Source organism: Balearica regulorum, chromosome 2 (genome assembly GCF_011004875.1).
Source record: "Balearica regulorum gibbericeps isolate bBalReg1 chromosome 2, bBalReg1.pri, whole genome shotgun sequence".
NCBI classification, from domain to species: Eukaryota; Metazoa; Chordata; class Aves; order Gruiformes; family Gruidae; genus Balearica; species Balearica regulorum.
In genome coordinates, this window is record NC_046185.1 from 147,834,578 (window position 1) to 147,862,495 (window position 27,918).

The 27,918-nt window shown below is 39.5% G+C and overlaps 2 protein-coding genes across 6 annotated transcripts in view; one reads left to right on the forward strand and one right to left on the reverse strand.

Annotated features, from left to right (window-relative positions):
- Positions 1–20,140, forward strand: part of MLLT10 (MLLT10 histone lysine methyltransferase DOT1L cofactor) — a 134,644-nt gene extending 114,504 nt beyond the window's left edge. For 3 of the 5 annotated variants that reach the window (XM_075746341.1, XM_075746344.1, XM_075746345.1), the window contains 9 exons: positions 1,126–1,243; positions 2,583–2,655; positions 7,002–7,156; positions 9,071–9,259; positions 9,670–9,758; positions 9,884–10,245; positions 15,273–15,375; positions 16,147–16,359; positions 18,494–20,140. In XM_075746341.1, the coding sequence (XP_075602456.1) occupies positions 1,126–1,243; positions 2,583–2,655; positions 7,002–7,156; positions 9,071–9,259; positions 9,670–9,758; positions 9,884–10,245; positions 15,273–15,375; positions 16,147–16,359; positions 18,494–18,562 (1,371 nt within the window). In that variant the 3' untranslated portion in view covers positions 18,563–20,140. The remainder of the gene's footprint in view (positions 1–1,125; positions 1,244–2,582; positions 2,656–7,001; positions 7,157–9,070; positions 9,260–9,669; positions 9,759–9,883; positions 10,246–15,272; positions 15,376–16,146; positions 16,360–18,493) is intronic. The other 2 variants (XM_075746343.1, XM_075746346.1) reach the window with 1 other exon arrangement.
- Positions 20,141–25,583: 5,443 nt separating this feature from the next.
- Positions 25,584–27,918, reverse strand: part of DNAJC1 (DnaJ heat shock protein family (Hsp40) member C1) — a 112,350-nt gene continuing 110,015 nt past the window's right edge. Inside the window, exons 10-12 of the mRNA XM_075746347.1 lie at positions 27,852–27,900; positions 26,925–27,400; positions 25,584–25,799 (exon numbers count right to left, since the gene is read on the reverse strand). Of these exons, the coding sequence (XP_075602462.1) occupies positions 25,731–25,799; positions 26,925–27,400; positions 27,852–27,900 (594 nt within the window). The 3' untranslated portion in view covers positions 25,584–25,730. The remainder of the gene's footprint in view (positions 25,800–26,924; positions 27,401–27,851; positions 27,901–27,918) is intronic.

The following is a 27,918-nucleotide window of genomic DNA, read 5'->3' on the forward strand; positions in this document are numbered from 1 at the left end:
CCATTCCAGTCTTGTCTTTGTTCAGAAATAATTTTTTATCAGGCTTTATCAGGTAGGAAAATGCATTTTTAATAAGCAGCCATGCCTTTTTTTCTTTGATTGCTTGTCTCTGCAACTCAGCGTTTGACACAAATCTTTTCTTCGAAAGGGAAAAGGCGTAAGCAGCCAAGGAAGAAGGTATTTTTATTGCGTTGGATTATGCAAGATTTTGGCCAGCCTCCTTAGCCTCATCTGTTTAAGGGTTCATTTTCGCTTGTTTGGCACAAGTCCCAGCAGAGACCTTCAGAATTGTGGTTAGCAACATGAATGAACACAAACTTTGGGAGCTCTTCAATAAGTAGAGCTGGCCAACTGCCAAAAATACAGTTCCTTATATGGGGTCAGGGCAAAGCTGTGATTCCCCGAGCCCCCTATTGTATAGAAAACATACTTGTAATGGCTGTTTGCGTTCTTTAAAATAAAAACAAAACAAAAAACCACCAGGCTTCCAAGTCTATCAAAATAGGAAGTAACAAAATAGTGTGCAGGTTTTACTAATGACGGAGTCGAGCAAAGGAAATATGGCTCGGTGTAGTTAAACTATGGAGCTGAAAGTTGGACCTTTTGACCTCCACAGCCGGCTCGTGATGTAAGGAACCCAAGCATTTGTGAGACATCTGTTGTCTACCTGCCCTTATTTTGTAAATGGTTTAATAAGATTAAATAATTAGTAGGGTAACCACATGGTCGCCATGCTACTAAGTCCCAGCATTGAGTGAATACTTCAGGATTGCAAGGAAGTCTACCCATCCTGCTACACGGTGGTGGTTTTAAAATGCAATTTAGGTATTTTTAATATTTGCTGCCATCATTTTTTTATTAGAGGGTTTTTTTTACTCACAGATCTTGCAAATGACAAGTAAAACACACTTTAAAACCTGATATATTGTCAAAGCACTGCAATTCTATTTCTTTACTCACAAATGGAAAAGAATATTTTTTCTTTTAAAGACATTCAATTTTTAAAAAACATTTCAACTTAAAAAATAATAACAATTGTACATTAGGAAGGCTTCTTTAAAATATAGTTAGCATTTCTCCTCCTTTTTAAAAAACAGGATTCAAGTTGTAATTGGTTTCTTGCAGGCAAACACCCTACCTGGATCTTCTCTCAGTCTGCCTCCATCCCACATGTACGGCAATAGGCTGAATCCAAATTCAGCAATGGCAGCACTTATAGCTCAGTCTGACAACAGCCAAGCAGGTAAGCTTCCCGCTGCTGGTCACAAACGTGCAACTTTACAGGGTTAAGTATTTTTAAAAAAAAAGATTGTTAAATTTTATTTTTGAACTCTGCTCAGCATTTGATTATTAAACGTCTGTATAAAGGTGTTATGCGTTGGAAGTAAATTTTCAGTTGTCCTGCAGAACAGCACGGGCTTTCTCCCCCCTCTTTTTTTTTTTTAGTGTCTGAAATGTAAATGTTTAAGCAGAGCCATCAGCAGGCAGGAATGCAACAATGTCTCCTGTGACTTCTGTGATTGATGTGTTCAGTTCGGAGCTCTTTGCAAGGAGAGTAACACAGCTCTGGGTTTTGTCGTGAATAGTTTAAACCTTTATTTGCATAATTCATGAAATTGCATTACATACAACTTCGTGTGAAAGAGATCCCGTTAGAGAACTTCTGCAGCATTTAATAATCCTGTGAATATTTACCGATCGGCATTTTGTACTGTTGGCTCTCCTCTAGAGTTTTAATGAGCGCTGGCTTTGCTTTGTTTCATTCCCTCCGTAAGGATTTGTTGACATGTCGTAGTAGTCATGCCTGTTTGGGGGAAGGGAATGAGTTTAGCAGTTTACCAAGAATGGATCAGTCATGTCTTTGCCCTCCAAGAGGTCGGAGGTCGCTTGACTCAGAATAGGGGGAGGGCAACCTTGAAGGGGGCAGATAGGGTTATTTTATTGAGAGGCCATAGGGAAAATAACCCTTTTGAGTCCTTCCAAGCAAAACGTTTTCGTATATTTAATGAGGCCTTTTTTGTTTGTTTTACTACCTTTTTAGCAAGGGACTTTCCTATGCTTCTGCTTATAAATAGGAATTAGTGAATTATATGCTTTCATAAAGTTTTCAGTAAATTTTCAGAATAACGTGCGCTTGTTAGATGGCAGCAGTAAGTTTAATCCGTTCTGTATTTTATGAGTTGTTTTGGGATGCAAAGTGTTAAAAAAATACAGAGCATCAGGATTTGCTGTGATAAGCATACAGATTAGCTGTCCACAGCTGTGATTCATTACTTTCACCGTAGAAATTAAAAGTGGCTGAGGGGAGGGTACTGCAAATGCAAACCACGCTTCTGTGCTGTAAAACTGAAAGGAATGAAAGAAGGGAACATAATCCATGGCCTGGTACAGCCTCAGAAATGTGTAAGGACAACACCTTACATGCTACAGTTCAGCAATCTTAAACTAGTTACTTATTCACTCTTCAGGAGTACCTACAGATAGAAGTTGTGATTTAAGGTATTTTTAAAATATATACATCAGCTTTAAAACTCTTATCTAAGAAGAGTCGATTTATCAGCTGTGAAATATTTACACTGCAGATCAAGATCTCGGAGATAATAGCCGCAGCCTTGTTGGCAGAGGAGGTTCACCCAGAGGAAGTCTCTCACCACGGTAAGCATTATTTACATTGGAGAGTGCAAGCGGAGGAAATGTTTTAAGATTTGGAAACTTCACTGTCTTTTTAGTAGTAATACATAAGTGTTTTAAAAGCCTATATATGTATACACACACACACACGTATGCATACTTTTATATTTATACAGATATATCCATCTTAAAAAAAATAAATGTGCAGATAGCTAAAAATGTGCTGAAAATTACTTTTATATCAACTGAAATTAGATTTACAAATGAAGAACTTTACTTAAGAAATTGAGACTTGCTTTAGAGGGGTTTATCTATTTAATCCACATGTACTACTTATCTCCTCAGATTTGTTACCATACTCATATTTTTAGTCATATTCGCAAAAATTCCAAAATCCCATAGACTTAAAGTATACAATCATCACAGGAATAAGATGGTTTGAGAAGTCAAATATCCGTAAAAATTTCAAATATATTTTTTCTTCCCTTTCCCTCACCACTTCAAAATATGCAACAATTCTCTATGGAAAAAATACTTTTTTTGTTCTGCTGCAATTCACCTCCACTAGAGAAGTTTGACATAAGAATTCTGCTGGAATTGTAACACATTATTTTGTTTTAAAATACTTGCTGTTAAAATTTCAACATTATGTTTCAAATACTTAAGTAATATTTTCCGTGTATTTTAAGTGAATCTTTGTTTTTAAAGGGCTTTATTTTGCATAGTAGATCCCATATGAATTAGATTTTATAGTGTTATTGGTGTAATTTTTTACTTGGGGACTAACCTTTATCTTAAAGGATTTTAGGATAGCTAAAAAATGATAGTTACACAGATATGGCATTGTAACAATGAATTTGATTGTTGCTGCATGTGTTTATTGCAGTAATTTATAATAAATACCTCCAAATTAGGTAATTTAATGTACATGCCTGGTGTTGTTGATCTTGTATTATATTCCCTAATTAATCAAAAGACTTCTTGTCGAATGGGGTGAGAATATCCATCAAAATACTTAGGTGGTTTTACCTAGTCATGAACGGGCTTGTAAGCTTTCCGATAGATGTTGCTTCTAAAACAATAAATAGAGAATTTATAAATTAGTTTAGACTGTGTTATCAGTATAAATACATATATTTATGTTAGCATATAAATCTTTATATAAATAGGGAATATGTCTGTATATATACAGACAAGTAAGTTAAGAGAATTTTGCAAAAGGAAATGTTCAACAATTAGGAAATTCCAGAACTTTTGATTATATATTAAGTATTTTTCTTATGCATATGTGTTGTGGTAATTGCAAATTTTAATGCCGCCTTAATTAATATGCAAAGGCCTGGTCTTTGTATGATTTGCAGTAGGCCATAGCTGTGTTCAGGCTGTCTTTAGGTAGAATGTTTGGGAAGTTAAACTTCTTAAATACAGTGCTTCTACGGAGTGTATGTTCAGGATATGTATAGCCTAGTGTTTACAACACGGTCAAATTTCAGTTGGTTTTGATAGGGATGGCAAAGGAGAATTGTAAAGACCACCTCAGTCCAGAATCGCAGAGCTTCCTTCAGCATTTAGGAGCTGCATCACTTTGCAAAGAGCAGATAGCTTTTGCTTGGCACTAGAGTTGTTCAAAAACAAGCCAAAAAACGGGTGCGGGGGGGAGGGGAGAGGGGAGAGGAGGGGAGAAATCACTGCTGTATTTCCAAAATTGAAAGGTGGAAAAACTTAGTCTGAAATACCTAGCATGGAAGAAATTTAGAAAACTACCTGTTCTATTAAGATCAGTAGTCAGCAATTTTCACTCCTGGTTTGTGCAATAAGAGATCATATGTATGTTGATGTTTCTAAAATGTGTAGGTAATTCCCCACTGTCCCCAGTTAAATAAGTAACTCTGATTACTTAGAATACGATTTGTAGTGAATAAAAAGCTAACTTCAAAAATATGCTATCTGAAAACTTTGCAATTCTGAATGTTACCTGCTTTATCTATTAAAATTATTTTTCTGCAAGTTCTGATTCTCTTCCCTTTGAAGCTCATGAGATTCATAAATAACACACTTCTCCAAAAGTACCATGTAATTTCCAAGTAGTTGTTTAAAATAAAAACACTTGCAGAAACAATTGTTTACTGTCGATGACGCAGCTGATTGCAGCTCTTTGGAGAAGATGTACGTGACTCATGAGCTGTATGGTCATTTCAAATTCATATTGTTATATCTTTGTACCCCTATATAACCACAGTGTTTGATGTTTAAGCTGTCATATTTAAAATTTTAATATATATGAGAAATATAAATATACCTGGTACATGTGAGCTGTTTCCATTTTGCAAAGGAATTGCTGCTTTTCCCAAGGTAGCACTTAAACTTTTTTTTACCCCATACTTAATCTTAGATTTAAAAATGTGTTGTGTAATACCTGCATTGAAATATCTTTGTGTGCCTATATCTAAATGCAGTATGGCTTACAATTAATACTATAAGAGTATGAATAACTGTACTACAAATTTAAACAAAAAACAGTTGTAAAAGTAAGCAAGGTATGATACATGAAACAAGGGATTCCCATCCCAGTGACAGCATTGGACCTGCGCATACAGCACATTTATAATCCTATTGGAAACTGTTATCAAGTAGTGTTTGGAATAAGGTTCAACCCTAGTATGCAGGAACCGTACCATGTCTTATGGAGGAGGTAGGGGTTCAGCTGGAAGAGGATGGATTGACTCAGGTTGCAATACAGAGAAATCTAGGTTGGGTTTGGTTTTTTTTTTTTTGGTGTGTCCTTCTGCACAGGCTTCCAGTGAAGGATTGCAGAGGTTATACAGTCCTGTGTTGCTTTGTGTCTACCTTTGTGGAATTGACAGGAAACAGTCCTAAGCCCAACAAGAATTTTGGTGGTGATTTATAATTCAAATGCTGCAATCTGTTAGAGTAGTGTTATGCGCCCTTCAAAAGCATGCATATAGAGAAAGAAGTTGCTGGGGGGGAGTTGTGTGGTGGTTTTCTGTATTTGTTTTCTGGTTCTGGTTGGGTTTTTTTGTTTGGGATTTTTTGTTTTGTTTTATTTGGGGTTTTTTGGGTTTTTTTAAAGTGCATTTTTTGTGTGTAGTACATCTGTTCAGAACATTTCTGCGTAAACCTTCCTTCTTATCACTTCAGCACATCGTGTAAACAACTAGTTTTAAGGCTGTTTTTGCCATGTCTGTGCTGAACTGTTAAATGCTGTTGAGTTTTCATCTCTTGTCAAAAAGCCACTACCTTGGTTACCCATTCATGAGGGCTTTTTGTTTTAACAAGTGTTTTTCTTCTTTCATCCTGTATGCAAAAGAGGAATTATTTATAAATACTTACAGAGCTCTTAAGTCACCTACTTAAAACCTTTTCTCGTAAAAATTGCTTTGCTCTGGTGCCTACAAAATGCTTGACAGTCATTAGGTAGCTAATGTGCTGTGACCACTGCTTATTACGCTAATCATAATTAACACACTGATTTCCTGAGCCCTATGTGTTGTCCTGTACTGGGACTATGGTGGTCTTGTTAGTAAGCTTGCACTACGTGTAGAATAGTATGGCTGTGATCCTGTGATGGCATGAATAGTTATTACTTACAGTAATAACAAATATATAAGAATCTGAAGCTGAGCTCGCTGGAGTTGATTTAACCCCCCCCCCCATTTAATTTTCTCCTGAATGAGAAAAGACATGTGGCAAAGGGATTATTCTTTCAATTAAGTGTGATCATGAGTAAAAAAAGGAAGTATATTAAGTGTGCACAGGACAGGCAGAGGATAACTTTAACTTTCATTGTGTCTCTTGTGAAATAATATTTTGACATAGTCCCTCAAAAATCTGGTTTTACATGATTCTTTTTAGAACAAGTTAGGCAGTGGAATTATAGATGGCTTATCTATGTGGAAGTACCATTACTGTGCTGATTGTAATACATGTTTTCTCTGGGAAGAGAAAGGTTTGGAGATTTTTATTTCTTTTCTTTTCTTTTTTTTTCTTTTTTAAAGACAAGTGTTCTATGTATCCATGTACAATGGTTTCCTGCTGTAGAAGTATGTGTTGTATAATTTAATACAATACTGTTTGTCAGTCAGGTATTATGTTAGTCTGTATGCATGAAGAGGTTATGTGCTTTCTCAGTATAAATCCTCACGCTATGAAATATTACATCTTTCTTTTATTAAAGTCTTGGCAGTGAGAACTAGGAATTCTTAGTGATTTTGATGAATTAACTTAGTCTTAGAAGTGTAAGATATGTAGATGTTAAGGGGTGATATAAGGTAAGAAACTTCAACAGCCTTTTACTGAAATGTTTCCTTCCATCCTTTTCTTTAAACAATAAATTGCAATATTTTCAACAGATCCCCTGTAAGCAGCTTGCAGATTCGCTATGATCAAACAGGGAACAGTTGTGGGGAAAATTTGCCCCCAGTAGCAGCCAGCATAGAACAGCTTCTGGAGAGGCAATGGAGTGAAGGACAGCAGTTTTTATTAGAGCAAGGCACCCCTAGTGACAGTAAGTACTCACATTCTGTTTATTACTGCTTTTGTTAACTGTCTTATTCAGAACTGCCATTTAGTGGTTGTCCACGAATTTAAAAAAAAACTTATTTTCTACTGTGAATACAAATATATCTGTAGTATGTGATTCTAACATAGTTCTTAATGCAGCACATGGCTTTTGGTGTGTGATTCTAACATAGTTCTTACTGCAGCACATGGCTTCAGTAGATTACAAAAGAGTTCTCTATAATTATCCACATTTCTATGGATGGGGAAATGGTGTCATGCAAGAGGAAGTGACTTGCAGATCCAGCTGGTCCGTTGCAGAGTTTGGAAATGAATTCTGGACTGTAAATACTACTGTAAATAGTATAGCACAGTTTCCCGTTTGTTTTATATTCTGTGATATAAATTGGCATAATAATATTGTTATATTTTTCATTTTTTAATTCTAAACTGTCTACTTCTGTTGATGTTTTTAAAAAAATATTTACAAATGTTAGTCAGGTGTCCTACTGGGCTTTCATATCTTTATTATGTTCAGCATTTCTCCTGAAATTCTCAAAGCAAGCAAATCATATTTTCTCAAGTTATGTTTAATAGAGTGGAATAGTCCAAGAATGAATACGTTAAAAGCATAAGCAATGAGCAGATCACTTGGATCTCCATATTCAACAATATGTCAGTATCAAAACCAATTATTAAATAAGTGTAATTTTTTTTCTTTTTTTTAATACCGGGTTAAGGTTTGCATTATATTTTAGTGAACATATTCTTCTTCTTGTTGGTAGTGTAAAGTGGTATCTAGTTGGTATTTTTATGAATGGTATCCTGACAAAAATGCTAATTGTGAGGAAATTCATGCAGGGATAATCCTTTAAACATGATAGCTGGAGGACAGGTTTAGCTAAGTCTTATTGCATCTCATTTGGGCTCACTGAGGGTTCCTTTGTATGTTGTTGAAGAGGAGGGATAAAAGCTAAATCCTTGGGAAATGACCAGATGTGCCTATACCAGTAGACTTATGTCTGTAGTAGGCCCAGAGGTCATGTTAAACAAATACAATTTAGAATTTTTTAAAAAAATGGCTATCCCTGTGGCTTTACAATCACACTGTAGTACTAGTTGGGAAATCCAAGTTCTGAAACCAAATCGGAGTTTGAAAAAACCGTGCTTGGTAAAAAATCAGGTTAGTACAGAAGATGATGCCCTTTTTCTGCAAAAAAGGGGTGGTAACTGCAGTGCTCACACAGTGCTCCCTGCTGGGTGATTTGTAGATCGCTGCTCAAAGCAAATGCGAGCTCCTGCTCGTAAGGTGTGTCGTGATAACTTCACCTTGGATGACTTTTTTTTTCATTGTTTCTGTACGTTTCTGATTCACTGTTGAGGGCATTAAAGTAGAAAAACTCCCTTTTCACAAGCTTGCTTGTTTTTACATAAATGTTGTTGGTTGGCTGTGGTGGTAGTTGAGTGCATATTTGTCAAACTCCTGTTTTGATAATGTTTAAAGTTTCTAATGCTGCAGCTGAAACGGATTTTTTCCCAACTATGCAATTAACCTGTGCTACTAAAATAATACTATTTGTATATTCTGTTTTGGGGATAAGTTATCATGTACTGCTGTTTGCTTAAAAGGAACGTCAGCCCTAATGATGCAACTTTATCTGTATTTAAGCCAGGGTGTAGATATATTGCAAAATTACTGTCACACACTACCTACTTTTTTCTGCACTTTAAATTACACAAAATTGATTCTAAACCTTTCCACTTCAAATAAATTTCTGTAATCTATCTCTCAGTAATAATTCTATTTATATTTTCACATATGACTTAATGCTAGTCTTAAATTGTAATACAGAAATTACAAAAAATGAAGATTATTCTTTGACTGTGGTTGTGAAAGATAACATGTGCATTTTTACCTTAGTTTTAGGAATGCTTAAATCATTACACCAACTTCAGGTTGAAAATAGGCGCTTAGAAGAGCAGATAAAGAATCTGACCGCTAAGAAGGAGCGGCTTCAGCTACTCAATGCACAGCTCTCGGTGCCCTTTCCAACAATAACTTCCAATCCTAGCCCTTCTCATCAAGTACATGCCTTTCCAGTACAAGCAGGTAAGTAGTGGAGAGTATTAAAGTGTCAAAGTAATTTGAACATGTGTGTTTATATGAAATACCTATTTCATCCACGTATGCCATTGGTGGGAGATGCATATACGTGTAGGATGAACACAGACTAAGTATTTGTTGGTGTGTTTAAATGTTAAAAAGTCAATTGGATGATTTATATGCACCATTACTACTTGTTTCAGTGCAGTTTCTTTTTTACTTCAATCTTGAGCACATCTTTTTGAATCTATGGATTCACCAGTTCTTTAGTTAGTATTTTACTATTCAATGATTTTAAGGTTGACTTTACATTTTCTATGTTTACCTTTTGACATTATTTTGAAATAATTATTCTGAATCTTTTTACATGTTACAGAAATTTAACCACTCTGTGTTTTTTGCGATAATTACTTTAGCACCTAGCACTGATTCGTTGAACAGCAGTAAAAGCCCTCATCTGGGAAACAGTTTTTTACCAGACAATTCTCTTCCTGTATTAAATCAGGTAATTTTTATTTGTTTCTTCTAAACTTAAACTTGTTACAAGTTAACTCATCATAGCCCTTGCATTATGCTGTTAGGTGAAATTTTATGCAGCTGAGGGGGTTTTGTTGTTTGTTTTTACACCAGGAGATAACCTCCAGCGGACAAAGCACCAGCAGTTCATCAGCTCTTTCCACTCCACCACCTGCTGGGCAGAGTCCAGCTCAGCAAGGCTCAGGAGTCACGGGAGTTCAACAGGTCAATGGTGTGACAGTGGGGGCACTAGCTAGTGGTATGCAGACTGTAACCTCCACCATTCCTGCAGTGCCTGCTGTGGGTGGAATAATTGGAGCACTGCCAGCCAGCCAGCTGGCAATCAATGGAATTGTAGGGGCTTTAAATGGGGTAATTCAGACCCCAGCAACAATATCACAGAACCCTTCTCCTCTCACTCACGCAACTGTGCCACCCAATGCAACGCATCCTCTGCCAACCACATTAAATAACAGGTAAGAATTTGCTGATTTTTTTGTTTCCTGGTAGTGCCCGCCATTCTTCAGTTTAGCTGTATTTTTAACTGTCTTATTCAAAAGGTGTACTGTTTCTTCCTCAGCCTGTCATTGTCAAACGAGGTTCTGCTCCTCATCTGTGAATGAAAGTAAGAAGGCATTTAATGGAAGCATGATTTGCCAAGTTAAAGAAAAGATGTTTTCTGTTTAGCTTTTGGGAATCCTAGTGTCCATTTATTCCTGTTTTTTTAATCAAGTCACATTCCCAAACAAATGTAATCATGTAAATGTGCTTCAGCTCTGGGTTTTTTTTTAGTTCAGAAAACAATATACTTTGTCCTGCCATTCATTCTTCCATGATTAAAGTAGCACTGGAAAAGCTACCATTTGTTGCAGTAAGAAGGGGGGAGGGGGAGGAGAAGGGTATACGGTCCTGTAATTAAAGATGTAATAGGCATAACTAACTGAAGTAGTGATACCGTTCTATGGTGTTTTCAGTTCTCTGCATCTGTGACTCCAAAGACAACAAAATTATTTTTTCAAGTGGTGTTCCTAAGGAATTTTTAAATGCATAAAAAAACCCCAATCCACATTTGAGTATTTGTAACAGCCCTTCCTCAAAAACCTGGTATCCTCAGTAGCATAAACGGCTGCTGCTTGAGCTGCAGTGGGTAACAAAAGGAGGCAGCTGCTTTCCAGGAAGGGCAACGGACTGCTTGGTCTGGAAGTATTTTGGAATAGAGCAGAGCCTGGGCTAACTCATTCTCCCCACTCCCCTTCCCCCACCCCTTGTATTGTCCTTCCTTAGGAAGGAGAGTGAAGGTTCTGTGGAGAAAGAAATGCACGCAAATAGGGGGTGGATTACTTGTCTTTAAGCAGAGTTTATTTTTGGAGATTATGGTGGATTACCACCAAAAAAAGCACATGTGATTGGAATGATGCAGCGGATCCCCAGTTTTGTACCTTTTTTGCCAGTTTCTTTCCTTGCCGTTAGTTTGGCAGCTCCTGAATGTTCGTGTACAGTATCATTGTGTGGTATTGCTTCAGCAGGCTCATAGAACCTGGGACTTCCGAGTGTATCCTGTTGCTTTGATGTGCTATTACATTTTTTACTGAGGAGGTTATATTTCCCGTAGTTTCTATCAGATATGAACATAACATTTCATACCTCAAACAAAAGACATTTCGTTAATGAAAAGTTAGCTTCTTTACTGAGTAGCAGAGGTCTGCTGAAAATACAAGAATTTGGCGTTACTCTCCCCAAAAGTGTGAGGAGGAGCGAGAAATACTAGACAAAATCAATAATATTAATCAGTTGTATAATGCTTTCCACTTTCAGGTAATGCCAAAATAAACCACTCATGCTGCTGTTTTCTCATATGATTTTGTTAATACACAGAGTATTTATTTGACTCATTATATTGCAGAAGTTTTTTGTCTTTTTTTTTTTTTCAATATCCATCTTTACTGCTCTTGAGTGTGTAGCCTAGTAGTAGATTACTCCAGTTCATGCAGAATACTGCAACTAGTATGCTGTTCACTAGCTCTTATTCTAACTTTTAGCGTAGTCTGGAATACTCCCAATGATTCCCTATTTTCTGCTACAACAAGCTCATGATATACAACTCTGCCAGCATTTCCATTTTTCTATTTCTGTTCTTGCATGATCTCTTTCTGCACTGCTCCCTCAATAATACTAATTTAAAATTAGTGTTAATTTTAAATTTATAATTCATGTTTATTTTAAATTTAAAAGTGCACTTTTCACACAGTTCTCCGCTTTATTGAGCTCATTCAGATGATTTTCTGGGCCCTCTTCCTTCTGAGGTGTTTCACAATTGCCCCCATTTTCTGTGAGTTTTCCGTATTTCTAGTTGTGTATTTAGAGGAAAAAAGTTCAGGCCACACAAGCATTAATGCTGATTAGTGCTAATATGATTTTAGCAATAACACGACATTCCTCCTTCCTGTTTTGGCCATTACAAATGTTTCAGTGAAAAATACGAAAAGCTTTTCTGTTACTGGAAGAACCAAGTCATGAAGAGGCTCTAAGATGACTTTGAATGAACAGGGGGGGAAAAAGTATTTTCTACTGGTTGAGATTATTGGTTCTGAAACTATATGGGACATCGTCTGTCCCTGCCACTTCTGAGTTCAATGATGTTTCAGTGGCAATTAGTTGACAATTTCTTTAATGTCAGATTCCTCTCAGTATCACTGCTCTTTGAACTGCTGAAGCGGGAGGGTTGAATGGTAACAAGCACAGGCTGGCTTGGAAGTTTGCTTCCACAGTAGTGTGAGATCTCTGAACCTGGTTGGATCGCATGGTGGTGATCAAGTTTGGAGCTGCCTTAAATCAGTACTCCCAAGGTGATGGAAAGTCACATGAGAACTCAGCCCTACTCTCTAACTTTTTTGTATTTTTCTGTAATCAGAAGACTTCCCAGATGTTCCCGTAAGTTTGCTACTTACAGTAACTTCCCAAGCTTCAGAATCTGTTCAGTTTCATGTGAAAAATAGCTAGATTATTCACCAGTTCATGAAGACTTCTTTATGCTTATTGTCCTTATTCACATGAACTCTCTAACGGTGGGACACAGGGAGGTGAGAAAACACTGACCTGCACACTGCTGTTTGAGAGAGTTTCAAATTGTAGGTAAAAGAGCCTGTGTTCATTTGGCAGAGAAGAATACTCAATCCTGTTCTGGGAAGAAGATGGCTTAATACAGATTGCTAGCAACCGGGAGAGAAAGTGATTTGAGGAAAAAAGATAGGATTGTTTCTTTGCATCCTCACAACCAGAGAGGACTGTAGGATGGAGAGGTTCAGACTGATTGTATACCTTTTAATGAGAAGCTAAAAAGGATTAAATTTATATTTCAAGCTGGTCTGTTTAAAGAAAATTCTGTGGTGAAATCCGGTAAACTACCTCTTCTGGGAAGTTTGGAAGCTGCAGTGTTTTGTCTTCTGCAGTTAGATTTTGTTTCTAGACACTTAGATCTCAGCTGCTGGCTGAGGGTATTTTCTTTCAAGTTCCAATGTAGAGCAAGAGAGGAAGAAAGAGCGGATAAAGAGAAGGGAGAACAGCAGCAGAAAAAAGAAGTGCAAAGGTAAAACATGATATAGGAAAAACGAAAGAATGGGATAAAAGAATGAAAAAACAGTGGAGAAGAGTCATTCCAGTATAGAAGAATACAGAAAAGGTGTAGTAAAAAGAGAAGCAAATAATGGTAATATTAGTCAAACTGAAGGCACTTACCTTTTGCTATTGTTACAAATATTTTTGACACAATTGCATTTAAAGCTGTTTGAAGGAATTTCAATTAATTGATGAGTGTCATGGTTTGAAAGTCAAACATAGGCATAGTTCTAGCTTATGTTAGGTCTGAGTTTTCCTGTTGTAGCTGAGGAGGAAAATCTAGGAGTTTCCTTGGATAGGTGAAGTGTCATCTCTGCTTTCAACAATCAAACAAACATTGCAAGCAGTTATTGGGGAATAAATAGTGTGTGCACCTGGAATATTATGTGCAGTTCTGATTCTGCAGTTTCAGAAAAGGATATAAGACAAGGAAGGAAACGTAGTACAGCAGGAATAATCAGAGGCGAAATGGCTTGCACAGGGCACGGACAGTAGAATTGACTTCTTAACTAGGGAAAAAGACCATTGACAAGAGCTTTGAGAACCGGGAGAGTAGTAGAAATGATAGTAATGGGTGTTGTGAAGTAGATGATAAGTGCAGCCCAGCATGTGTTTCCCGTAGCATTGAGGCCATCCAGTGAAGTATGAAACAAAGTTTGTGTGTTGCTTGTCCTGTCCCAGCAAGAGAATGGTGATGCTATGGGTATTGTCATACTGGCAGGTTAATACAAAGTAAACGTCAAAGTGATCATGGAGCTGGGCTGCAGTATGTTAGCTATCGTAGAAAGGCAAGCTGCATATTGTGTCCCGAAGAGCTTAGTGGTGGTAGCCAAACTGTGCATATTTGTGGCTGATTTAAGTTAATTTAATTCCTTACCACCAATCACTACTAGCAATCCTATCATCCTACGCACACCTTCTTGCTGGTACTAGTGCTTGTGCATTCACACAACCACCTCGTCTACATTAACAGATAATTTTGTATTGGCTTAGGTTTCAGCTTCATTCCCACGAGATGCAGCTCATTGTGCAAGAGCTAGTGCAAGGGGAGGGGACAGAAATGTACAGCCGAAAGGGAAATACTTAACCTTTCAATAGCAGGGTAAACCTGTCGTGAAACTACATCTTAGTAATTCAGTGGGTGTTCTAAACTAGTAAAAGCTAACACTGGTACCGAAAGAGTAAATGCAGCTGTCTTCCTGATCTTCCGTTCCGAAATCACCCTTGCTCATGCTGTTGGTCTTGCAGTGAACTGGCATGGCTGAAGAAACCCTTTATTTCCAGACCGGTTGTCAGCTGGATCAGTTCCCTGCCCAATTTCCTAAATAGCTGCAGAAAATGTTATGTAGGCATGAAAATAGGGACTGGGAGCTAAGTAATAGGCAAGTGCAGAGGCAGGCTGCTTCGTTCCATGGCAGCATCAGTTGGCTGAATGTGTGCGCTCAATTACAGACAAGGTGTAGGCAATAGTGATAGATTTGAATATAGCATAAGATGAGAATTACAAGGAAACCAAGGCAAAGTAAATGCCAGTTGACTAAGTTGTCAAGGCTGGCAAAAGCTGTCTTATAAAATCTGGCCTTTCTGTATGAAATATTTGAAAAAATGTAGAAATTGTAATTACTATCTGAGTTTAAAATGATGTGCAAGTAGTAGACTTACATTACGTTACAGGCAAGAAGTTGCTGTTGCTCAGTATAAATGAGACTGGGGGTGGTGGTGGCAATGCCTAGGTATATATCAAAAAATGCAGCTGGACAGACAGACTATTTAATATCTGTCTGTCTATGTATATCTTTTCTTCGTTTCAATGGAAAGCTGAAGTAAAAAGTTCCCATACTTTATACTTCCATATAAACTTACAGTATTACCCTGTCAAACCCTACAGTGCCTCGGGACTAGGATTGCTTCCTGACCAACAGAGGCAACTTCTACTCCATCAACAGCACCAGCAATTTCAGCAGTTACTAAGTACCCAGCAACTCACATCAGTAAGTTTTCCAGTTAATTATGATTTATTCTTCCATTGTACTCTAAGACATGGATAAACTCCTCAGCCCAATGTAAATACTAGAAATGTGTTTAACTTCATATTACAAGGTTCAGTAATCTTTTAGTTTTTCAGTTGCTCCAACCTTTTTGGATGATAGTCAATGCTAAATTACAGGATAGTTTTGCACTGTGTGTATTGTTAGAAGAATCACTCCCTAGTGCCTTCAGTCCCATTTCGTCCCATGTGGACATGGTGGCTTGTCTTCCTCAGCATCAGCTGTGGGCCGCAGAGTTTGGGACCATACATGGATTCTAGCGAATATCCTAAGCTATTCTCTGACTCCACTAGGACTCCAGCAAATGATTTTTGGGTATCATCTCGTGAGCTGTCTTTGCTGTGCCTTGCAGTATTCATACAGGCCATTAGGTAACTGGTCTAGCTATCTGTATGTTAATTGTGTAGTTCTGGTACTTTGACAAACATGGTTCGATATTCTCAGCTGTGTCTCTTCTGACAGAGGCCTGACAAAGCCAGCAGCCGTAGCTGAACTTCTGCCAAGCTGCTGATTTCAGGAAATTTTATAGGCACTTTCTTCCCTTTCCCACAGTCTCGTGGAACTTCGTTAGTGTAACCGAAATGGGCTGGGATTAGGTTAAGGGTTGCACTGACTGAAGATTTGGATAAGCAGGAACCCAGGGAGGAGCTATTTTTCAGTAACTAATTCTTGATTTTATTCTTTTTTTTTCTCCTCCCTCTCATATTACTCAAGGAACAGCATCAGGCCCTTTTGTATCAATTAGTGCAGCAACAACATCACCACCACCAACACCATCAGTCTGAAGTGCAGCAACTGCAGATTACTGGAGGAGCACAGATACCCATAAACAACTTACTGTCAGGCACACAGGCCTCACCGCTTAATGCAGCTACTACCAACCCATTCCTTACAATTCATGGAGATAACGCGGCTCAGAAGGTGACAGTAAGTATATTTCTCACCTCATTTTCAATGTAGGACCTATGTGAGGTAACTAAAAGATAAGAAGCAAGTTGTGTGCCCATATTCACAATTCAAGGATTTTTTAATTTTGTTTTTCTTGAGCCTTGGGCTGCACTTAATGAGGTTAGGAACTCTGAACTTGTAGTCACTTCACCTAACCTGTCTGCTGCACACTCCTGCTTCCCTGGATCAGGGCACCAATCCAGTGACCCTTCCCTTCCTCTTGGAATTACAACCGCAGCCCCAGTCCTCCTCATCCCACCTTCTTCTCCAACTTTGTGTCCACTGTTTTGTAGTGGATCATTCATTTTATCACCTTACTTAAAGAGTTTGACCTGGCCAGGCCTTGAGCACGGTGGAGCTGCAGACATTAGTTGGTGACTTGAGAGATGAGGAACCAGTTGCTGGGAAGGTAAAATATGTATTAGGAGAACGGGCTGTGCCTTTCTTGGTTCTGGCATGGGGAGGTGAGACTGTACGCTGGGAGGCTGAGCGACTCCTTTGCTTGATAGAGTAATAAAGCCTTTTGAAGACAGATAAGGACACAAGACACATTTTTCTGGCAAAGATGTTCCATTGTCTTCAGCATTTGCCCTTAACTGCCATCCCCAAGACAGGAATTCTTTATTCAAGGAGACAGAGAATAGACTTCATTCTCTCAGGATCACACAATTAAGAGAGGATGAAGGAGAGCAGGAAGGCAAAGTTCCAGTATTCCTTGAAGAAAACATGGAGTGGCAGTGGTAGTGAAAAAAGGGAAGCTTGTCTGCAACAGCGGGCGGGAAGAGCTTAGGGCAAGACATTGGTCCCCTCTCCGCTCCCCACCCCCAAAGCCTCCAGGGCACAGTGGTGGAGGGGGACTCGGGCAGCCAGACTTTTGTGGTACTGCCCAAACATAAGGTGAGACAAAAACCACAAATGATGAATTTTCAAGACAGTTTTCCTGGTAATAGCTCCCTTCCATTCAGAAATATGAGCGTTTACTTTTATTAAGCTTTGTGCGTTGTCGTTGTCACTTTCCAGTTTGGTCCGTGGTTGTGATGTTGCAACTGTGCTGCAAAGTGCAGGACTGCGGTAAGATCTCGTGCTTTCCCGGTCACTGCCGGGGCAGAAGCGCCCCATTCACAGGGCTGGGCCTTGCCTTCATTTAGGAATGTTCACAATTTGTTCTAGTGTGTTTAAAATGTATCTCCCCTCTTTTTCTAAAAATTAGTAGTGAATGGAATTGAGACCTTATCTTTGGTTTACATCAGAACAAGCTATTCTATATGTGACCTTATTTTGAATGTTTTGAAATGGCTATTACTAGGTTTGGACAGCGTGACCAGGCAGCACTACTAGTATATTTTACAAATATGCTGTTACAATTCTGGGTTTTGTTCTTATCACAGTTAGCTGTAAACAATTCTAGGAAATTTCAGAACATCTTTTGAACAAACCCTTAGAAATAAATTTATTTTGAAATGGATTTTATTTATTTTTTAAAGGTTAGAATTGAGACAGATTGCACTGGATTGTTGAGCTATTTTAATCCAGAAAGAACTTTTAACAAATTCTCTATTTGCCCAAAGCTTGAATGTTTTAATCTGATTTCCAGTTGGAACTGGTTTTCAAGCATTTCTGAATGGTTAGTGAATGAGATGAGGTTTTTGCTCAGTCCTGCTCGATCCTTGCAGGAAATGTCTTTGTAGCAATTTATGGAAGAAGGATAATCATGACAGGGCAAAATGGAAATTGTATTTCTATTCTGTTGGAGAAGTGCAGATTTCAGCTCTCTCCAGTGGGTAGAGCGTAGCAGGGGTCGCTTGTCTTGACCATCACGTGGTTTTAAGGAGGGACCAGCAGCCAGGAACAGCAGCTCTCCTTGGAATGAAGCGTAGAAGCAAAATTGGTGTTTTGCGATGCTGGCTGGGCTGACCTTAGTGAGTTGTTTGGATGTAGGACTACTCCTTTAATGATTCTTTCCTTTCCCACTTTTTATTCTACAATGCACAATTATTCTTTAGAATGCAAAAGTTACTAGTTAATAGCTCTAGTAAACGTGCCTTATCTGCTTTGTCATTTTTATGAAGTTAATTTTACTTCACTCTGTATTTTATAATCTGATTTTTAGAAGTATTTTCTCTTACACAGAGGCTCAACGATAAAACTGGACCAGTTGCGTCAGAGAAGAGTTGACATTTGAGTGATACTTGACAACTGCACGTTCTGCTGTTATAGCACTTCATCTGGCTGCAAACTGCAGTTTTCCTTTCTGCAGATCGAAGAAATGCAACAAGGAACTCTTACTGCACAGTGAAAGGTTGATAGTTTTCATAAGGATATTTTTGGTAGGCTTTCATTTGCTTTCTTGTTGCACTAAAACGGATGTACTTTTTAATGTTTCAGACTGTGAAGTAGATAAAACTCTGCAAACCATGATTATTTTGTCAGTATGATGGTACTAAGTACAAATTCAACCATAGAGAAACATACACTTGACTCTTCAGTCCTAATCTCCTAGACGTAAAGGCTTGTGCACTGTCTGCAGTCACGTATGACTTCGGTTTCAGAGCGGTGGTTTTAAAAAATAAACCAGCCCCAACTTGAGCTGGTCTGATCTGCTGCCGCAGTTGCAATATCTCCTTTGAGAGTAAGCCTGTAACGGCAGCTGGGACTTGCTGTTTGTTGTTCCTTTTTTACACACTTATTGTAAGGGAATCCACTTCTGAACTTTTTATTCCTTTCAATTCCTGTTGTTATGTAGTGGGAGTTTTTCCTGAGTAGGAATTACAGTATGGAATCCAAAGTTTATTAATTTTGGTGTAGGTTTTAGAGTTCTGAGGTTTTTTAAGGGAACCAGTTTGGTTCTGGTGACAAAGTTTTCTTACCAGATGAGGCGGCCACACTGGAAGAGGTGTGTGTGGTGTTTGGCCGAACCCAAGTGCCTGTTGCTACCTCCGTTCTGTCGAAATGGCTGCAAACAGCTGATCATGCACTAGATGTGTCCTCGTTAGCAGCGGGAATATTCTTTGTTGCACCAGCAGCCTTGTTGTTCTGCCTTTACTAGAGGTGTTTGTTTATACCACTGCAGATAGCTCAGGCAGATTGTTACCTGGGTCGCTTTTCACTAATAAATTACCAAAAAAGTGAGTTAATATTTCCCACTCAAACCTACTGGTGGTTGAAACGGGTGAACTTGTGTTACGACGCTTCCGACAGTAGCTGATTTCATGGCGCGAGTCTATGCAGTACAGGGAAGGGTAGTTGAAAGGGGGGTAATGACCACTAACCAGGATGAAGGTGGGAATTATTAGAGGAAAAGACCCAGCTGTAATTAGACCTCCACTGTGTACTTATTTGGAAGAACATGTTAATTCTGCAATATGTTTCTTAGTTAAACATTGCACAGTTCTTACCTCATTTCTGTAAATAAAGTTTTGTGAATCTGTTTTGTATTGTGAAGAATTCATAAGAAAACATTGATATTTTGATTTGTAATATTTCTAATTAGTAGATTTAATTGAAAAAGTAAAAATAATTTATTTTTATATGTTCTGGGGAATTTTTTAAAAATGTCACAAATCACTTTTGTAGATACTTTACAAAAGCAAACCAGGGGTTTATTTTACTTACTCAGCCCACTGGTGGATATTCTGTAACAATTTGTACAAAAGGTAAGATGGAAATGTGCTGTTATTTTGACTAGATGTAAAATTCCAAGTGTATGAAAAGATATGTACAAAGCTTTTGTTAATAAACTTTAATAATGTTTATAGTTGTATACCGCTTGTGTGAGCGTGACTCTCGTAGAAGAATGGAATAGTTCTGCTAACACCATGTGACAGGAAGGGTTTTGGTTGCAGGTGGCCACTAACATTTATTACAAGGAATTTTTTTAAATGTTTGTCAGGTAAATTTTCGCTTTCAGGAGACACTGATGCAGCTGTGATTGTTGCTGACCGGATGTAAATGTCTGGTTGCAGCCCTGTGCCATAGTCTGATGTCAGAGTTGTTTTGCTTTCATCCTTCAAAGAGAAATTCCTGTGGCATTGCAGGAGGAGTGTGCTGCTGCTCTCATCGCCCCCGTTCATTTTGAAATAACTTGGTGAGAGTTCTGGTTCTCTATCCAGGCAGCGCCCATGGTGAGATGATCCAGGCCTTTAGTTGTTGGTGTAATTTTTGTAAAATCAGCTCAATGTTTTTTCCAGGAATTTTGCTTATTGTCCACGGAGAGGTTGGTAAACGCACACCTGAACTCCTGGTCTCTTATTTCCCAGACACTCACTTGAAGATAACACGTGAGGTTTGGCAGACAAGCAATGCCTTGTGGCTTCCTCACTGTGCTGGTCAGGTGCAGCCTGGGGCCAAGGCTGGCTTTTGGAACAAGCAGCAGGAAGATGGTGGTGCCATGGGCCTGTGCCATTTGTTATTGTTCTGTCTGCTCAGATCCTAAGGATTGAATATTTGTGGGGGAAACTGGAGTCCTGAAAGAGGACAGGCAAATGAGCAAGCACAGAACTAGCACCAGGGGAGTGCGAGCCATCGCCTCGCACAGCCAGGGGCACCAGTAACCCCCAGCATCCCACCCCCTGAACAGCTCCTCAGCAATGCCCTGCGTTGTAGGGGTAGCTGATGGACTTTTTACACTGTAAGGTGAAGAGGCTGAGAAAACTGGTTGAACAGAAAGCATTTCTACTGATTAACCCCATCATTGTCTAGACAAACCCTAGAACTGGGTACTGTCTTCCCAGCTCTGTTGGGCATTGACAGTTTGTCAGTGCTAAGGGAGAGGCTAGAGCACCTCTATGCTGGGCCACTGGCGATATCCCTCATACTGCTAGACCTAGGGCTGAGGGGGAGGAAAAGCCCAATATGGCCACTGCCACCGTGCTTTAGTCACGGACCTGGGCTGAATCCAAACACTTCACCTGGTAGACAGAAGTACCAAGTCATCTTGCTCCTGTCAGAGCTGTACCGTAGTGACTGGTAACAGTGGTAAGTCCTGGTTTTCCTTGTGTGCTTCTTGTATTTGAGAGGGACTGCCTGAACTCTGGCACTGGGCACCAGGTAAGATGTAGAGAAGCATGAAAGGGCCAAAGTTGCGAGATTGTCAAATTTAGGACATTCTTAAAATCTCAACTTGTCAGAGACTGGTGCCAGAAGCCCAAGATCACAATGGATGTTTTACAGTATGCGAGTCACAATGATGGGCCAACAATCAACAGCAGGGAAAATAATGAAAAGGACAGTTCTGACATCTAACCAACAGTCCACTTCACTAGCCATTTACAGAAAGAGACCACATCAAAGCCAAGTTCACATGAGGGCCAGATGTAGTCAAAACCAACCTTGTTTCAATGATTTTGCAGATCCCGACATCAAAGGTGATGGTCTGTGGCTGATTTGGCACCAGTTCTGTAGAAGCCAATACTGCCATCCCTGTGGAATGCTGCCCTGCCAAGGCAGCCCAAGCCTGGGCCCTGGCAGCCAAGTCGCTGGTGACCCAGCTACCATCAGCACAGCCTGTGTATGCTGCGTCTCAGAAGAGTTTAACGTTAACAGGCTGTCCTGGTTTCAGCCCAGAGGGTTAGTTTTCTTCATAGTAGCTAGTATGGGGATACATTTTGGATTTGTGCTGGAAACAGTGTTGATAATAGAGATGTTTTTGTTATATTGACCTATTGCTGAGCAGTGCTTACACAGAGCCAAGGCCTTTTCTGCTTCTCGCGCTGCCCTGCCCCCCCACCACCCCCCCCCCGCACCTGGGGGTGCACAAGAAGTTGGGAGGAGACACAGACAGGACAGGTGACCCAAACTGACCAAAGGGATATTCCCTACCACATGACGTCATGCTCAGTTTATAAGGAGCTTGGAGTGGCCTTCAGAGCGATGGTGTTTGTCTTCCCGAGTCACCATTATGCGTGATGGAGCCCTGCTTTCCTGGAGATGGCTGAACACCTGCCTGCCCATGGGAAGTGGTGAATGAATTCCTTGCTTTGCTTGTGCGCGCGGCTTGTCCTTTACCTATTAAGCTGTCTTTATCTCAACCCACGAGTTTTCTCACTTTAACTTTTCCAATTCTCTCCCCCATCCTGATGGGGGGGTGGGGGGTGGGGAGTGAGTGAGCATCTTGTGCTAGAACCAAAGGTGGAAGAAGCTGCTTAAATCCCAAGCCTACAGTGACCCCAATTTTCATGGGCAGGAAGTTTTAGAAAATCAGTAGCTGTGGTGGTGGATACTAGCACCATGAGAAAAAAACAGGGCCTGGGTGTTCTTACTGAGACTGGCTGCCATTTACCACTTTTCTAGAGAGCATCACGCAGCTCACCTCAGTGATTGCAGACTAGAGCCCCTGCCAAAAGGGCCAGCAGTCTCATCGCTCAGAAAGCTCAGGAACCCCAGGAGAGGCCTGAGAGGAGCTGAAGATCTTGGATGCCCACCTGCATCCCCCTCCTGCCCATGGCCAAACACAAAAGCATGAAGACTGGATGTGGCCAGGACAAGGCTGTCACTACGTGGCTGCTCCCTCCCTGGCTGCAGGGATTAGAGCCACTGATGCTGGACAATGACTTGTGTTCCTTGGCCCAAGACCTCCACCACCAGACTATTCTGTGTGAAACACCCTCCCAGGGCCAACTGACCCACGAGTACATTGCAACACCCTTCCAGTTCTTGACACGGGGCCAGCTGGGCCTGCCACCAGCTCAGGGCACAGTTCCACTGTGGGAGAGGCCAGTGCATTTCTCTTACACAGCCAGCTCACCTCTGCTGTCAGGCAGCTTGATTTGTCAAGCAATAAGGACACAATCCATCAACTCCCTTCCATCCAGGCATGAGCAGCACCTGCGATTATTCACATTCATCACTTCAGGTACTCAGCCTGACACGTGACACAATGACATGTACAATCTTTGCCCATCCTTAAAGATCTTTCTTCAGATAAACTGTCAGGAGCAAGCAACACCTTGAGTTGCTTAATGTGAATGTTCTTGCAAACAAAAAAGAGAGAAAAAAGTTTCTTACCAGTAAGTGGTGCTCATCCTTCTTCCTTAGACTCCCCCCTCCAGAAAGCCTAGGGCAGCGAGAAGCTGAAGGCGTTGGGCAGGCAGGATGTAATTTTACCATATAAACTGTAGCAATAGGGGCAAGTCTTGAGCAGGTACTCCTCCTGCACATGTAAGCTTTTGAACATTTCCAATGATAAAGGTGCCAAAGTCCTTAATACATTTGCCACTGGATTCCCCCCCCCCCATAACTAATTAAACTATTTCTTGCTCCAAGTGAGCCCCTTATTATTCTTCATGTAACAGTTCTGCATTAATTGCATCAGGGAGACACAGAGATGACACAAGTGCAAAGGTCCCCTTTTACATACTTGAAGATTTCTCTCCTGCTCTCTCTTGTAGAGCAAAAGCCAACAATTCCTTCTGTCCTTCCCAGCAAACCAGGCTGTGTGGACTCTCGACCATTCTCTTTGCTCTCTTCTGGATGGTCCTACATCTTCCTTGAAGTGTGATATACAGGACAGGGCACACCCTTCCAGGTGAAATCTTGTAAACCCAGAGTGGAAAGGAACAACGGCTCCTTTATCCTCACAGGCTATGGTCTCCCTTTTTTTTTTTTTTTTTTTGAACCAGCAGAAATATTCCCATCACCAGTCTACTTTTTATATGAACGTTACATCGCCATTGCCTTGTGTTCTTCTACCCCAGTCCCACTGCTGCTCCGCCAAGTTAATTTTCACCAACTCACCTAACCATTTTACTACCTTTTCTTTGTAGCCGTTTCCATTACCTTGCTTTACAGCCACTGTCTTTGAGTGTTCTGGAAGACTAATACCTTTTTAAGGTTACGATTTCCTGATAGCTCTTGAAAATCTCTCACTGAAGACTCTTCCTTCCTAGGTGTGTTAGTAGCACAGAATTACTACTGGATCAATTAGCACACACAGATCATAGTACAGCTGCTAAACATGTCTAGTTTCCACTGCAGCTACCTATGAAGTCCTCTGTGAAACAAAATTTAGATGCATTATTTTGTGTCTAGTAAAGTTTCCATAACATTATTTCTAATGATTATTTTTTTCTATTAAAAAAAATTAAAACATTTTGACTCTGTAAGGAACAGTTGCCTTCGATAAACATTTTTCCCTTAAAGTTTTATGAGAATGGGATGAAATTTTGTGAAATGCTGATCTGTCAGAAGCAACACAATCAGCAAACAGTTACTGGAGAAAACCAAGAATGTAAATGGCAGAAAGTTAAAGGAGGTTTTCAGCCACCAAGCTTACACTTTGTGTTCGGATACATGATCCTTTGATTTTTCATTTTAATTTTGAATTAAAGCTCAAAAACTTATTAGAATCCTGGTATTAAATCAGAATTTGAGTGGTAAAAAAATTCTTTAAAAAATGCGAGTCCTTAATGTTTTCTTGCAAAAGACCATGATCACTGCTCTGATTTACTGATGTAACTTACAGCCCATTAAGTAGCCTTTATTCCAGCATTTTACGCTTTGTATAACTTTTCCAAAATTATGACAAACAAAATAGCAAGTAATGAATAATAACCCTTATTACCTATTCTTCAAATATAAAATCAAACTATGCTGAATCCACGGTGTACACCCCCCACCCCCAATGTGACAACTCTTAGCCCAGTAACATCAGCTGTTAAGTCCTATTCTGTACTTAAAAACTATCTTAATTAGAGACCTTTAATGTTCTTACCCATTTCAACGTTACCAAATAACAGCACTACCAATTAGCTCTCTGTGTATTAGTCTGCAGAGGTGGTAAAAAAGGAATTACACTGCACCTGCACGTAAACGTACGTGGCAGTTAATATTAGAAATACTACTTATTTCAAAATATTGCTAGAATGAGCAGCCATTTCATGTAGCAGCAGCTATGCTCATGAGCATATTGTCTTCTATTTATAGCTGCAAGGAAGAAAAGAATACCTTGAGTGCAGAGTTCCATTACTCTCGTCCTTGTTTAACAGTTTCAGATCTTTTCTCATTTTCAAAAAAAGTTTCAAAACTTTTAAAATTCTTTATATTCTGTATACTCATTAGCTGTAAACCTACCAGCTCTAGCATGCAATTACCAGCGTGGCTTTTCCTGAGGGTCCACTAATTGTTAAGACATTGTTATCACACATCTGCATAAGCAGTTCTCCAACACAAAAATACACCTTCATTCTTCAACACACAAAATAATTAGGTAGGATGGTATAAGATTTATTGAAATATTCTTTTACTAAGGCACATGACGTATAGAAATACTGAGGTACAAAAATGCAGTTTCCTGCATACGAGATTTAAAACCCCATTTTGACAAAGATAAACTAAATCTCTTCTGCTCAGAACATTCAGCTTTTAGCCATTTTTTTCTTTTGTACCAGTTCAACAAGCAACTTGTATCTTGCTATACACTCCTCCTAAAAGGAAAAAACAAAAGTCTTTAATTAGAGTTTGGTATTTTAGTATTCCTTTAACTCTATACTCTATGCATACCTCATTCTAGAAGAAGAGCTAGGTTCCGGGGGATGTGGCAGGGGGGGGTGGGGGTCTTTTTTTGAGGGTTTTTTTCTTTTTTCCTTTTAAGTAAGTTGCGCACTGAATTACAGAAGGAGAATCTATATCTAGTGCAGAGCGGATTAGAAAAATGAACTTTCAATTTACATTTCTTAATGGTAACTCCTCTCTTTAAGGAACACACAAACCCAAGTAAAGAGTTGCCCAGTATTGCTTGGCAACGACTGTAAAAGCAATTATTAAACAGTTGTATTGTAATATCTATTTCAGAAGAGTTACTCTGATACAAGCCTCAGTGCCGGTAGGTTACCCTGTTCAAGTCGAGCCATTATGGTCACTAACGTTGCACCTCCTGACACCAGACACTGTTGAACAGCCTCAGAGCCAGAGAAACACTCGAATTCCCCACCCACGTTTCCTGCTCCCTCACACTGGTTTTGGCACAAATAAAAATGAGCGTTTTCTGCAGCTACAATGACTGAAGCAAGCACACTAATCTATTGCAACTATTACGGAATCAAACACAGGCCAACTATATCAATGACCATGAATGCTATTTTAAAAAGATGATACTTACAAAAGAAACATTAGACAGATTATTGAGCATTTAACACTTGCAGATGGATTACTTATTTTGTTTGTTCATTGAGATGGGTTGAGAAAGGTAAAAGTGTAAGCAAGCGGCTCACCAACATTTGGTTACTAACTTTGAATCAAAATTTGTTTTAAAATCTAATTTGTCCTGCAATTGAAGATCTGAAAGGCAGAGGAGAGGTAGGTATTTTAAATGAAACAGGAGGTATTTCAACATTTTCTGTAATGAACTAAAACTGAATTAAATGAAAATATATTTTAAATAAAAACAAACATGGCAGTAATGCTCTTTAGGTTGATTATGTCTGGACTGATAAGCTAAGTAAAGCCCTCACCCTTTCTGCACGGACCCTCACTTCTGAAGTTAACCATAAATTGGTAGAAAATATGTTTCCTCTCAATTTATACTACAGTTCCAACAAAACTAAGCATACCTTGCTTTTTCCAGGAACGCACTTTGCTATTTTATCCCAGCGATCCGACGTCCCCTTTGGATACTGCTGCAAGGCCATTTCAAGAAGTTTCTGCTGATTTTGAGTCCACAGTTCTTCTGGGGCACGGCTTTTCTCTCTTTTTCTGCTCTCATCATCACTCTCTTCCTCTTGCTCAGTGTTATCAAAATCTTTCTGGCGTCTTCCTCTGCCCTTCTCTTCTGGGACCTCTTTCGTTGCTGGTAGAGCCATGTCAGGTGCTTTGACAGTTTTTCGTTTGCGATGTCTAGTTTCACTTGCAATGGCCTCCCTTTGATCTATTTGGACATCCATCTGCTCTGGGATATGATCGCAGTTCCCCTCCTCCTCTTCCTCCTCCCTTTCTCGCTGGGTGATTATGTGGTCCGGCAAATTCACATTGACTTTGACGTTCTTGGAATTTTGGGCCAGCGTTTTAAGCTCGGAGAGCCTTATGATACCTGTTAGAATTACTGTTGTTACACTTCTAAAAAAAATTAAAAACCCCCACAAACAAGCAGGGAATTGCCTGCAAATAAGAATACCCAGAACAGTGCAGGGAGGAGGAAAAGCTCATCTGGATTAAGAGCTTAAGGAAAATGCTTATTGAGAAATCAAGGTATTTGTTACGAAGCACTAAACTTTGCCAATTATGAGCTTATCTGGTATATATAAAGTACTAGTAAATATCAGTGATTGATACAAACAACAGAATAGCATGAACAAATGAACAAAACCCACAACAGACTGAGTAAGAAAGCCTGGGAAGATGTAGCTAAAGGAAAACATTCCCTCAGAACATACATCAGTTCTCCTCTTTGCTCAAAGGCAAGGTTGCAAGTGTCTCCCTGCAAAGCCTACCCCGGAGAGGTACAAAGCCAGTGCTGTTTGTGAGGAGCTAGTAGAACACACCTGGTGTATATGTAACAGATTCCTTCAGCTGTTTGGCTTTCATCGTAACCTGCATGAAAACAACAAG